Source organism: Staurois parvus, unplaced genomic scaffold, assembly GCF_062004578.1.
Source record: "Staurois parvus isolate SC_StPar_1 unplaced genomic scaffold, SC_StPar_1.0 ptg000122l, whole genome shotgun sequence".
NCBI classification, from domain to species: Eukaryota; Metazoa; Chordata; class Amphibia; order Anura; family Ranidae; genus Staurois; species Staurois parvus.
This window is the reverse complement of record NW_028317918.1, coordinates 1,263,876-1,276,392: the sequence shown is the minus strand read 5'-3', so window position 1 is coordinate 1,276,392 and position 12,517 is coordinate 1,263,876. Positions and strand designations below refer to the sequence as shown.

The 12,517-nt window shown below is 39.7% G+C and overlaps 1 protein-coding gene across 11 annotated transcripts in view; it reads right to left on the bottom strand.

The window, feature by feature from the left end:
- Nucleotides 1-12,517, bottom strand: part of BLTP1 (bridge-like lipid transfer protein family member 1) — a 478,785-nt gene that overhangs the window by 42,349 nt on the left and 423,919 nt on the right. For 10 of the 11 annotated variants that reach the window (XM_089672161.1, XM_089672163.1, XM_089672167.1 and 7 more), the window contains 3 exons: nucleotides 11,127-11,307; nucleotides 4,753-4,942; nucleotides 1,488-1,649 (listed from right to left, as the gene is read on the bottom strand). In XM_089672161.1, coding sequence (XP_089528287.1) covers nucleotides 1,488-1,649; nucleotides 4,753-4,942; nucleotides 11,127-11,307 — 533 coding nt within the window. The remainder of the gene's footprint in view (nucleotides 1-1,487; nucleotides 1,650-4,752; nucleotides 4,943-11,126; nucleotides 11,308-12,517) is intronic. The other variant, XM_089672166.1, reaches the window with a different exon arrangement.

Here is a 12,517-nt window from a genome sequence, read left to right as displayed (position 1 = left end):
TATATATATACTGTATGTATTTCATTGCATGTAGCTGCTATTCCTAGTATACCACAATAACAGTAATGATACTAAAATAAAAGATACTGTATGAAACGTACTACACATTATATGTCAAAGTAAATTCAGGAAATGTGAGTTGGTAACAATTATTTAGCTGATAGAAGAAAGGTATTTTCTGGAAGCCATAGTGATTCCTTTGAAAAATGTAATTTTTACCACACGTTTTTCGAAAATGCAAATGTATTTTTTTTTTTTTTTACAGAAAGTTATCATTTAATAAGATATTTCTAACACCCATCGTAGACATACTAAGAATTACACCCCAAAACACAATCTGCTACTCCTCGATAGCATGTTAGTCTTTTTCACAGCATAGCCATATAGAGAGGCCCAAAATCTGATGAGCACCTTTAGGCTGTAAAATTAGTGGCATAAATTAAGCATCTAATAATGATCAAGGACACTAAAACTGGTGGGACGGTGATCAGGGACAATATGACTGGTGAGGTGATCAAGGACAATGGGACTGGTGTGGCAGTGATCGGGGACACTGGGAATGGTGTGGCAGTGATCAAGGACACTGTAACTGATGTGGCAGTGATCAAGGACACTGTAACTGATGTGGCGGTGATCAGGCACATTGACTGCTAACAGTATGTTAAAATAAACAAAATGTATCTATTTTTGTTTTACAATTTTTTTTTTTAACATACTGTCACCAGAGTAGTGCTATGTTACCATAGTGACACTGTAGTGCTCTGGGGAGTTGATCAGGATTATTATTTTTTTGTGACTGCTTATTACAGTGATTATCACTGTTATAAGCAATCGTGAAGACTGTTCAAAGGTTTTATTCATGAAACCTTGTTTACTACTGTGATTGGTCACAGCTATAACATGGTGCAGGGCAGCTGTGATTGGTCCTAGTACCATGTGATTTCTGTGACAAATCACAGAGATACCACAGTAGTATATGATAATAGCTTTACTACTGTAACTGTGATTGGTCAAAGCGAATACATGGTACCAGGGCCACTTACAGCAGCCCAATGCAATGGTTGGTGGTCTGCTGTGTAGGTTGGACACATTGGTCAGAGATCATGCCACTGCACACTCTAGAGAGCATACACAAGTGGCCGATGCGGGAAGATGTATGGGTACGTCCACCTGCATCAGCGCTGTTCCTGTTCAGTCATAAGATAAGGCTATTTTATGAAGCCTTTGGCACCAGTACAAAGCCCTTCCTGTAACAGACAAAAACAAATTAAAACTGACAAGCTGTAAGAATGAGAAACATCTTGGCTATATATGAAATGTGTAAGATTTTAATGACCTTTCCCATCAAGTGTGAAAATCCATTAAGCTCTAGTAATTTTATCTTTATGTTAATACCACCAAGAAATACATACAAAATAACCCCCTAAACAAAGGTAGCATTGATACCTGCTATCTTAATAGATATATTATTGAAATGCAATATTTACCAGCGTAGTTTCGTTCTATTGGTGTAATGGGTATGGTCTCCAAGGCCTTCTCCAGAAAATCAAGCAGGTTTGGACTGATGACCATTTCTTCAGGCAAAGACTGCAGTGCTACCCAAGCATACAATTTTGCTGTTTTCACTCCACCACTTCCCTTTCCTTTGGCTGTAAAATTAAATATATTTCCTTTATACTGAAAATTATTGAAAGGTATCATTTAAACCAGTCCATTGAATTTGTGCACCTTTCACTTTACCAGTCTGAGCCTTTACAGCTCTGGTGCTTAACTTGGGGCCCTTTGGTACTAATCACTGTGTTGCCAGCAGCCATTAGTATTTTCCTTCCCTAGGTGATTACTCGTGAAGGTAATCACCTAACAGTGAAGGTAAATATTTATTAAACTAGTTTTTACTAGCTAAATAAATAATAAATAATCTGATTTATTTCTTTCACGCTTACTTAAGTTTTCTACCCTGTAATTTCTTACTTCTAACCTTTTGTAATGGAACTTGCTGACAGTGCTATCAAATATGGTGCCAGTAAGTTTTTAAGGGTGTTGTGATTGACTTGTAGAAGAACTGTAATCTCTAGCAGTTTAATAACATGTCTCAGTTTCTGACAGCCTCCTGCAGTATTTCTCCAGTTTCAAATTTCACCTGTAATATGTAATCAGCCTTTAGCTGTCCACTGATGGATAGAAACTTCCGTCCAGAATAAAAGAAGCTTGAAAGTCTAAATTCAATCAGCGCCTACAGCCAATAGGCTGCAGCACAGATCAGAGTATTTTGACAGCGGAGACGTCCTGCTTTGAAAATCCTCCTCTTCTTGGGTCCCCTGCCAGCGATCCTGGCTCCTCCTCTTTTTTGTGTGTCTCCATAGCAAGCTGTTTGCAATGGGGAAAAACACTGTGTGCACGCTCCCGACTTGTGTGCCTAGAGAGCCACGCTCCAAAGACACACAGCGGGATATAGACCCGCCCCCTCTTCCTCTTTAACACACTTGATTGACAGCAGCAAGAGCCAATGGGTCCTGCTGCTGTTCAAGTCCCTGTGTGAAGCGGAAGCAAGGGGAGAAGAGATGCAGCCGTGCACAGTGCTAATCTCTTCTACCCTCTCTTCCACTTCACAGAGGGAACTTAGAAAACGCTTTTTATCTTAATGCAAGCAATGCATTAAGGCAAAAAAATGTTTTTAGGTTTAGTATCACCTAATAGCATGCAATGCCAGGCTGCGGTTTACAAAAGCGAATAAGTCCTTTCTTGTATTAAGAGAGGTATAAACTCCAGAGGGCGCCCCCCTCCCATACAAATCATTAGGGATAATGAGGAACTGGAGAAAGTGAAGAGAAGGGCAACCAAACTGATAAGAGGCATGGAGGAGCTCAGCTATGAAGAAAGATTAGAGGAAATTAATTTTTCCTCTCTTGTGAAAAAGAGATTAAGGGTGATATGATCAACATGTATAAATACATAAGTGGTCCTTATAGTGAACTCGGTGTAGAGTTATTCACTTAAAGGTTATCACAGAGGACAAGGGGGGCACTCTTTACATCTGGAGGAAAAGAGATTTAATCTCCAAATACGGAAAGGCTTATTCACAGTAAGGGATGTGAAAATGTGGAATACACTCCCTGAAGAGCTGGTTCTGGACAGCTCAGTAGATTGAATTAAAAAGGTCCTGTATTCTTTACTAAATGTACACAATATAACTGGATACTAATATTTATAAGTAAAGTTGATCCAGGGAATATCCAATTACTTCTCGGGGATCAGGAAGGATTTTTTTTTTCCTGCTGGAGCAAATTGGATCAAGCATTATTGTTTTTTTCTGCCTTCCTCTGGATCAACTGTGGGTGTAGGATTGTATAATTTTTTTTTCCCTTTTATTGGTTGAACTAGATGTACTTGTGTCTTTTTTCAACTAGACTAACTATGTAACTATGGCACCAAAGTTGGGTACTATTCCTTCCATTGACACCAGATATGGGGAACTAATTCTCCCACTGACACCAGTTATGGGGTACTATTCCTCTTACTGGCACCAATGTAATTTTGTTCTTCCACTAACCACCAAGCCTATGACACTGTTTACTCCATTTAAGCCAGGGTATTTTCTATTCTCACTGGCAATAGTCTGCCCTCCCCCCTAAAGATTGAAGGGCAGTACACTAGCCCTTCGTTTCGAAGGTTTAGAGACACTTGCTGTACAGGAATGGATGGGAGGCATTTGGTAGGGGTTTGTGACTCCTGCCAAGTTTCCACCATACTTTATTCACCTCTGGTTCATTGCCTTTGACTCTCACTGATTTTTCTGATGGGAACTCTTAACCAGTCTCACTGTTTAAATGTTGGTAAAGCATGACCTAATCAATAACACATAATGTTGTGCTTCTGCATTCAACCTTAGAATGAACATGTCACAAACCTGGCAAATTCAGTCTGGGCATCTAGTACAAAATACATAAGCAGCTGTTACTTTGTGAAAACCATTTTTTAAAACTATCAGATTTAAAGATATAAAAATTATATGTAAATTGCAACTTTTATTGCAAATGTGAAATGTGGCTCTACCCTTTGGTGCACCGCAATGTTTTACTTCTTGCCAGTCTTGATCTTCTTTCTTCTGTCTATACTGCAGAATTTTATAGACGGCTATTGCTAGTGCCTTCTGTCTCAGCAGAAAGTCTATGGATTTCTACTGTGCACATGCAAACAGTGGGAAGAAAATAAGGTTATCAGGAAGAAAGCATTACGGCTGCATATATAAGAATTTCAAGAGGTGGGCTAGATAATGCTGATGTTGGTAGGGTGGATAAGGGTGGCAGAAAGGATAAATATAATTTATTTGCAAGTATACAGATAAAGTTATAGGTGGGAGGTTGAAGCCAAGTTTTTTTTTGCAGGAAATTTGCATATAACTTTGGCAAACTACTGTATATATTTGAATATGCTGCTGGCGTTGACATAATTTCATTCCCAGATGACGCGTTTCTGCATATTTTTTTAATCATATGCCCAAGCTTTGCTCTAACCATATGTAGGTGGCAGAAGCTGGAGGCTCACATTGCCCAATCTATTATTACTACACATTTGCCTATTTGCATTGGTTCTAAAAATATGACTAAAATAATGAAAAATATAAGCACCACAAAATACATATTTTTCTGAAAAGCCACACAAAAGTGATGCAAAGTTGTTTTCTAGACATTCAATTGTTACAGGCAGATAATAAAAAAGGCTACAGGTATAGATAAGTTAGAGGAAAAGTACCTGAAGGGATTGGTGGGGGTGGGGGTGGTAACAATGTGTTAGTCTTGCTGTGGGCAGTACTAGGTAAAGGAGATGGTGCAGTATCTTTCATACCATACAACTTGGATTCTTTTGAAAGAGTTCTTGGCAAAGATGATCCTCTTGAGGCATTTGGCGATTCAGTTTTCAGTGTTTTTGAGTTGTAATGCAACTAAAATAAAAACACATATACACAGTGACTTAAGGAGCTATGATCGAAGCATAGAATTGGGGCTGGATTAAATACTGAACATTTGTGAAATGTTTAACTTTTTGGATTCATGTTACTGTTGTTGGTGTTGGTGACACTACTATTTTCACAACTCTTTCTTTCTTAAAACACACTTTTGAGCAGAATATAGTAATATGCTACCAGGACCAATTAAAACTCTGGATTACATACTTAAAAAGGAACTTGAAGACCTTAGACCTGGGATCACTAAATTATACTGCCATCAGCAGGAGTAGAACACTAGGTTCAAACACAAAAAAGCCTAGAGATGGCCCCTGCTGGTGACCAACCTCATTATGAGTTAGTACCTCAGAATCCTTAATTCCTAACAAACAATCCAGCGCTCAAACCAGGGTACTTCAATGAATCAGTGTGTAATGCTTCCTCGGGTGCAGCCCTCCATGAATTGGGGAAATTCCAAAAAACTGTAAAAACACACAAAAGAGGGCACAGACTCCTCGTGCATTACCTTCATAAAATGTAATCACATGCCAAGAGACAAAAACATACCCACAAACGCATCAAGACAGCAGGTGTATATAAGAAATACAGCCTCGGAAGGATTGTCCCATCTCGGAACTGTCTGGTAGGAGACTAACGCGTTTCGGGAGTCAGACTCCCTTCTTCGGAGTCAGCTTTCCTACAAGACAATTTTGTGATGGGACGAGCCTTTCCAGGCCGTATTTCTTGTATATGCCCGCTGTCTGGATGTGGTTGTATGTTTTTGTCTCTTGGCATTTGATTACATTTTATGAAGGTAATGTATGTGGAGTCTGCACCCTCTTGTATGTGTTTTTACCTCAGAATCCTTGCTGGGATACTATTTTACTGTCAGCTGGGTGACAAAGCTGGATAATATAGATCTTTGTAGTCCCCCCAGTCTGACTACTGAGTGCATGCAATTCCTCACAACAGTAGATTCGTCTGAAACAGCTATTTCCTCAGAGCAGACTTTGAGAACTCTCTCAGAGGATGTACATATGATTGGTGATCCTGGCTAGCCCGTTACAGTGTTTTCCCAGACAGGCATTTGATGCCCTGGTTTGAGACAGATGCGGCTCACCAATCCTCCAGTGGTACCTGAAGGCAGTGTGGGCAAAGCAAGACTAATCTCTGGGTTTGATATCCCCCCCACCTTCTCCTGGACTTAGGACAATGGGGGGGCCATATGACGGCCACTACTTTTATGAAAGTCTGCCTGTAACTAGGGGGTTTGGCAGCATACCCCTGATGTCCCACAGTTTCTGCTTCCTCCGACGCTCCCTCCCATGGGTGCGAGTGTCCTGCAGCAGGGCTGTATAGTAATTAGGGCTGTGGTTGGCAGGCTACTGTAACGAGAAGCTGCAGCCACCATGTTTACTCAAGGCACACTGTTCTTCCATGACATCACTTTTTGAATACACTCTACTAGATCACTAGGAACGCAGAATAAGCTGTTTCCCAAGAGCTCTCCCTGTCTACTGCTGCGAGATTCTACATTTCTACCTCAACACATGGACCACTGAGCACACCCTACAGGAGTCAAGGTAGCGTGATTGCTCTTCCTAGTGTTCCCTCCTCTAGCTTGCTAATGGCCTTAACTCCTGTAATAGCTGCTTTCTAGCTTGAATGAATGTGAGGGTGGCTGGTTTCTCTTTGGAGGACCTTTTGGGACAGGACTCATTGATGTGCAAGGCTTGGGGGTTCACTTGTCTCCTGGACCTTTTACCTCCCCCAACAGACCACACTGCACCGTATTCGTCCTTTAGTGAGGATGAGGTTTTGAACTTACTTCTACTTTATTAAAAATAACCTATGGAGTTTCCTGGTAATATATGGTACACACAAATCTAGGAGTTCTACATCCCAATAAAGTTTTTCTGTGTCACTCCTTCTATGATTTTATCCATTAGAACTGTCAACTAAGACTTTCACAACCCCTAAAAATTTTGCGGTTCGCTACCCCTTTAAAGAAACATCCCCTCCCCCCCTATGGTGGATCCCCTGGTATCTGGTCTCAATAAAGCCACAATCATTCCAGTGAAGGAATCATTGCCCTTCAATGACCCCACAGGTAGGAAAGCTGAGGCAGCAACAAATACCATGGCTAGAGGAATACTGAGGCCAGTTTTGACTTTTGCACTGGTCTTTCAGACATTTAGGTCTCTTTCACATGAGTTGTTAGAATCAACCGTTTAGCGGCGGATAGAGGAACTTATTTACTGCAGCTAAATGCAGACAATGCATCCCTATGGCCCCTTTCACACACTGCATTTAGTAATGTTTTCCTAACATATGGTTTTGTTCTTTTAGGAAAAGTAAAGCTGAGTTTCCAGGAGCGATGTACCACAGCTATCTGCAGATAAAACGCAGTTAGCAAACAGAAAAGGCAAAAATTTACTACAGCAGCTAAACGCAGCTGTATGTATATGCATTTAATCGTAGATAAATGCACTGTACAAATGCAAGTGATATCTGTACCAGGAGTATTGGAATATCAAAATAAAACCGCATGCATTTAACAAGCAGCAGCACAACTGCTCAAGTGAAAGAGGTCTACCTGAGTAGACAAAACTGCTGCACGAGGGTCTCGCAACTGAGCAGGTTTTCCCTGTTTATGTTGAGTTCAATCAGCTGGTGCAAAGTGTGAAGTACATTTTCAGTGCTGCTCTAGGTTCAAAACCGTCAGAATCTGTCAATCACTATGGAGGGGCAAGAAGTGTGGCTGCGTGGGCTGGAGGTGTCCAACATTCTTCGCTGGGTGGAGACACATGTTCCAGCTCAATCCATGGTGTGGTGTACATTCCCAGAGCTGACAATTGGCAGGCTGACTATCCCAATCATCAGGTATTGCTTTAGGGGGTGGTCTCTCCACCCAGAGGTCTTTCATTTGCTCTGGCTTCATTGGGGAACGCTGTTAGAAGCCTCTTTAATTTCATAGCCAATATCTGCTTCTTAACAATACTAATATGTATGAATGTGTAGACCTGAGCATGAATTTTTATATTTTTATCTGTTCAATATTTGGAAAAGTGAACCCAGATTTTATAGAAATCTAGATGAAAAAAAAAAAAATATACATACATATACACACACACACTTGCTCTGCCTGAATGTTTCATGTAACATTAGGCATGAGCCAGCTCAACTCCTCCCTAATTGTGTGAGACAAAGTTTCTACTTCTATTGAAAGTGCGTAAGAGTCTATTAAACATTAATGAGTTAGGAATGCAATCTTTATACTGTAATATTTTTTGATTAAGAAATTAATATAGGAAAGAACTTTGCATTAGATATACATAGATTGACATACAGTGTATTCCTAAAGTAGTCAGACTCCCTTCACTTTTTTCAGTTTTGTGATGTTGCAGCCTGAAACTACATTATTTTTTTCTATCATTAGTCTACACTCAGCACCTCATGATGGTAAAAAAAAGTAAAAACAGAATTTTAGAAATGTCTGTGAATTTACTAAAACCAAAAAAATGTAATATCACATATACCGTACTTAAGTATTCAGACGCTTTACTGAATGGCAGTAATTAGAGCTTCAAGTCTTTTTCGGTATGACATGACAAGCTTTGCACACCTGAATTGGGGGATTTTTTGCCATTTTTCTTTGCAAATCCTCTCAAGCACTGTCAGGTTGGATGGAGTCATGGTTGTGCCAAACTTCTTCCATTTAAGAATTACGGAGGCCACTGTGCTCTTGGAAACCTTCAGTGAAGCCGAAAGTTTTTTGTAGCCTTCACCAGATCTGTGGTTTGCAATAATCCTGTCTCTGAGCTCTGCTGGCAATTGGGGGATTTTCTGCCATTTTTCTTTGCAAATCCTCTCAAGCCCTGTGAGGTTGGATGGAGACCGTTGGTCTCTCCAGAGATGTTCAATAGGGTTCAAGCCAGGGCTCTGGCTGGGCCACTCTAGGGCATTCACGAGTTGTCCCTAAGCCACTTCTGTGTTGTCTTGGTTGTGTGCATAGGATCGATGTCATGTTCGAAGGTGAATCGTTGGCCCAGACTGAGGTCCTGAGTGCTGTGGAACAAGTTTTCTTTGAGAATATCTCTGTACTTTGCTTTTCATTGTTAGCCTCATCCTTGCTTCGCCCCTTACTCTCCTGTTCCACCCCTTCCTTCCCCTCCCTTTCTTCCTCCCTTCACCCCTTGGGTGTGCTAGATCAATATTTTAGAACTATTCTGTGGGATGTTAGTTATTATTGATTGAATTTAATTTATTATATTAATCTGTATTGATATCTTCTAGAATTTTGATGTAAAGATTGGCTCCTAAAGAAGTGGACTTTGTCCAAGAAACATGTCGGGCCAGCTTCTAACATATCACTTTGTGAACTTGATGCATCCTATGAGTAAACTATGTATTTTATTACGCTGAACTGTTGAAACAATCTTTAGAGAAATTCATGTGGTAATATGATCTATTTTTTGTATATGGATACAATAGAATTTTACTGTATAATGCATTGCCTCAAAAGTCCCACTCTATTAGTTCTGATTTTTGATCATATGTTATATTCAGGGATGTGGCACAATTTTTTCCCGTTTTTCCCTTGCTCTTATCTCTGTACTTTGCTCCATTCAGCTTTCCCTAAACCTATACCAGTCTCCCAGTCCCTGCTGCTGAAAAACATCCCCACAGCATCATGCTGCCATCACCATTCACTGTTGGCATGGTATTGGGCAGGTGATGCCTGGTTTCCTCCAGACATAACATTTAGAAATGAGGCCAGACAGTTCAATCTTGATTTCATCAGGCAAGAGAATCTTGTTCTTCAGATGCTTTTTTCCCATCTCCACATAAGGCTTCAATCTAGCCATTCTGACATAAAGCCCAGATCAGTGGAGGACTGCAGTGATGGTTGTCTTTCTGGAAATTTGTCCCATTTCCACACAGGATCTCTTGAGCTCAGTCACAGTGACCATCGGGTTCTTGGTCACCTCTCTTACCAAGGCCCTTCTCCACCAATTGCTCAGTTTGACTGGGCAATCAGCTCTTGGAAAAGTCATGGTTGTGCCAAACTTCTTCCATTTGACAATTATGGAGGCCACTGTGCTCTTGGAAACCTTCAGTGAAGCCAAAAGTTTTTTGTAGCCTTCCCCAGATCTGTAGTTTGCAATAATCCTGTCTCTGAGCTCTGCTGGCAATTCCTTTAACCGCAAGTCTTTTGCTTTGATACAGTATGAATTGTCAGCTGTGAAGCCTTTTATGGAGAGGTGTGTGCCTTTCCAAAGCATCCAATCCAAGCAATTTAATTTACCACAGGTGGACTCCAATCATGGTTGCTAAGGGTCTGAATATTTATGCCAATGTGAAATTTCAGATTTTCTTTTTTTGTACATTTGCAAACTTTTATAAAATTCACTGTCATTATAGGGGAACTTAGTATAGATTAATGCAGCCTTTCTCAACCAGGGTGCCCAGCCACCCTGGGGTGCATTGAGGTTTCTTCAGGGATTCTTTGGCAAAATGTCTAAAAACTGCACAAAACTTGTATAAAAGCCAGAGAGTGGGACAAGCCTGCCTTTTAGTTACAAAAAGCCATAGGTTTTCATTGTGCACCATTACAATATTCTAGCCACCGGCATTCTGACAACCAAATACATCATCAGTTGATAAGGAGGATGTCAGCTGCCTGCACAACAGCCTAGTTTGACCCTCCCCTGTCCCTTTCCATCAGTGCTGGGGTCACATCAGCTCAGTGATGGAGAAAAACTGAAGGAAAAGAAAAACAGTGGAATACTAGTCAGTAATAGTGTGCAAATGTTTATTTGCTTTGGAAGAATAAATCACCTCCAATGTTGAGTGCCCTACATGTATGAATGTTGTTGTGTTATATAAAACTATTAGAATAGTCTTTCACATTTTAGAATGGGGTGCCCTTTTAAAATTATGGTCTAGAGGTACCCTATTTTAGAATGGGGTGCCTCAAGACTGTCTGTTATTTTAAAGGGTGCCTCGGGACTGTACATAATTTTAAAGGGTGCCTTGACTGAAAAAAGGTTGGATTGATGAGAGAAAAAATTAAAATGTCTTAATGAACACAGAGAAAACGATTTTACCATGAATACAAACAAATCCTATTATAAGTTCATCCCTGTCTGTATTTGCATACCACAGTCAAGTAATATACCTTCACATCAACTCCAGGAATATAAAAAACTGTAGTTTCTGAGTCACTTGACTTTGTTTGGAGAGATGATGGCACTTTCTTTCCAGCCAGTAGATGAGTGGTAGATGCATAGTTGTTCTGTAATTTTTTCTTCTTAGATGGAGAATCTTGGTCAAGACTACGTGAGCTTCTGTCATAACTCCTATGCAGAAAATTTATCAATTTGTAAAAATTCAAATAAAAAGATCAAAATACAACTAACCAAAATAATTATACAGTACTTTCTCTTAAAAAAATAGATTAAAAATATGTATCTTACATTTATAATAGAGAGTAACTCCAATTTTGTTGAGACAAAAAAAATGACCCCCTTTGGGTGATTAATATATATTGCAAGGATTTTAGCAAATGTAGTTGCAGTTTTTTATCTATTTCTGCTCTGAAGGTATAGTTCGTTGTTAGACAATGTTCTGTACACAGTGATTCTGAGTGGGAATGACTAATTCATTTTAATCAGCTGGTTCACTTTGAGAAGTCTGATGAGAAAAGCTGCAGTGTTTGCATCTCTTTCTTCAGAACTGATTAATCCTTAGGAAGTATCTCACAAAAAAATTTAATTTTTGTTGCAAGGGATGCCTAAAACTTGACTTGTATCTTACTGCAGAGTTCTTCATCCAAGCAGGAATTTACATTTTTGGAGGCATTCAGGTTGCCATCTTGCACTGAATTTTACAGAAAATTACAGTACGGCAGTTTTAAAAGGAAGGTAATTGTTAATAACATTAAGTTACAATATAGCCCTATTAGAAATTGCATATGCTATATAAATTTTTTTTATCTGCTATATTTTTCATCCATAAAAGTTGAGTTAGGCTGGCCATACATTATACAATTATCTGCAGATTTTTGGTTTAGATTTACCAAAAACCATATAATAGGAGGACAAACCTAAACAACACTTTGTTGTATCCAATTAGGCAGGCCCTTGCACTACATAGTTGAAGGTAAATCTAAAGGAAATTGGGCAGAAAATCTGCAGATAATTGTATAATGTATGGCCAGCCTTACCCTTTAAATGCCGAATCATCTGCTTTGCTTTATGTGTCATTGCTTTTTATTTTTTTAACAAGGAATTTTTTTATGGGGAAAGAGTGAGATTCCATTTTAATTTAGTCACATTTAGAATAAAAATAATTTGTTGTTTATGTATCAATGTGTTCGTACTAAAATCTGAAAGGATAAGTTCACCTTTCATATTCAGGGTGTAACGTTACATGTTATGAAAGCACCGGTGCCACTCCCTGCCTCTCCCCTGCTTTGACAGCTAGCGGGGCATTTTCTTCCCCTCCCCCCACTAGCTGTCAAATCTAAACAGAAACGTGGCCGCACAGGGCTCCGACTGCCTGACCGCG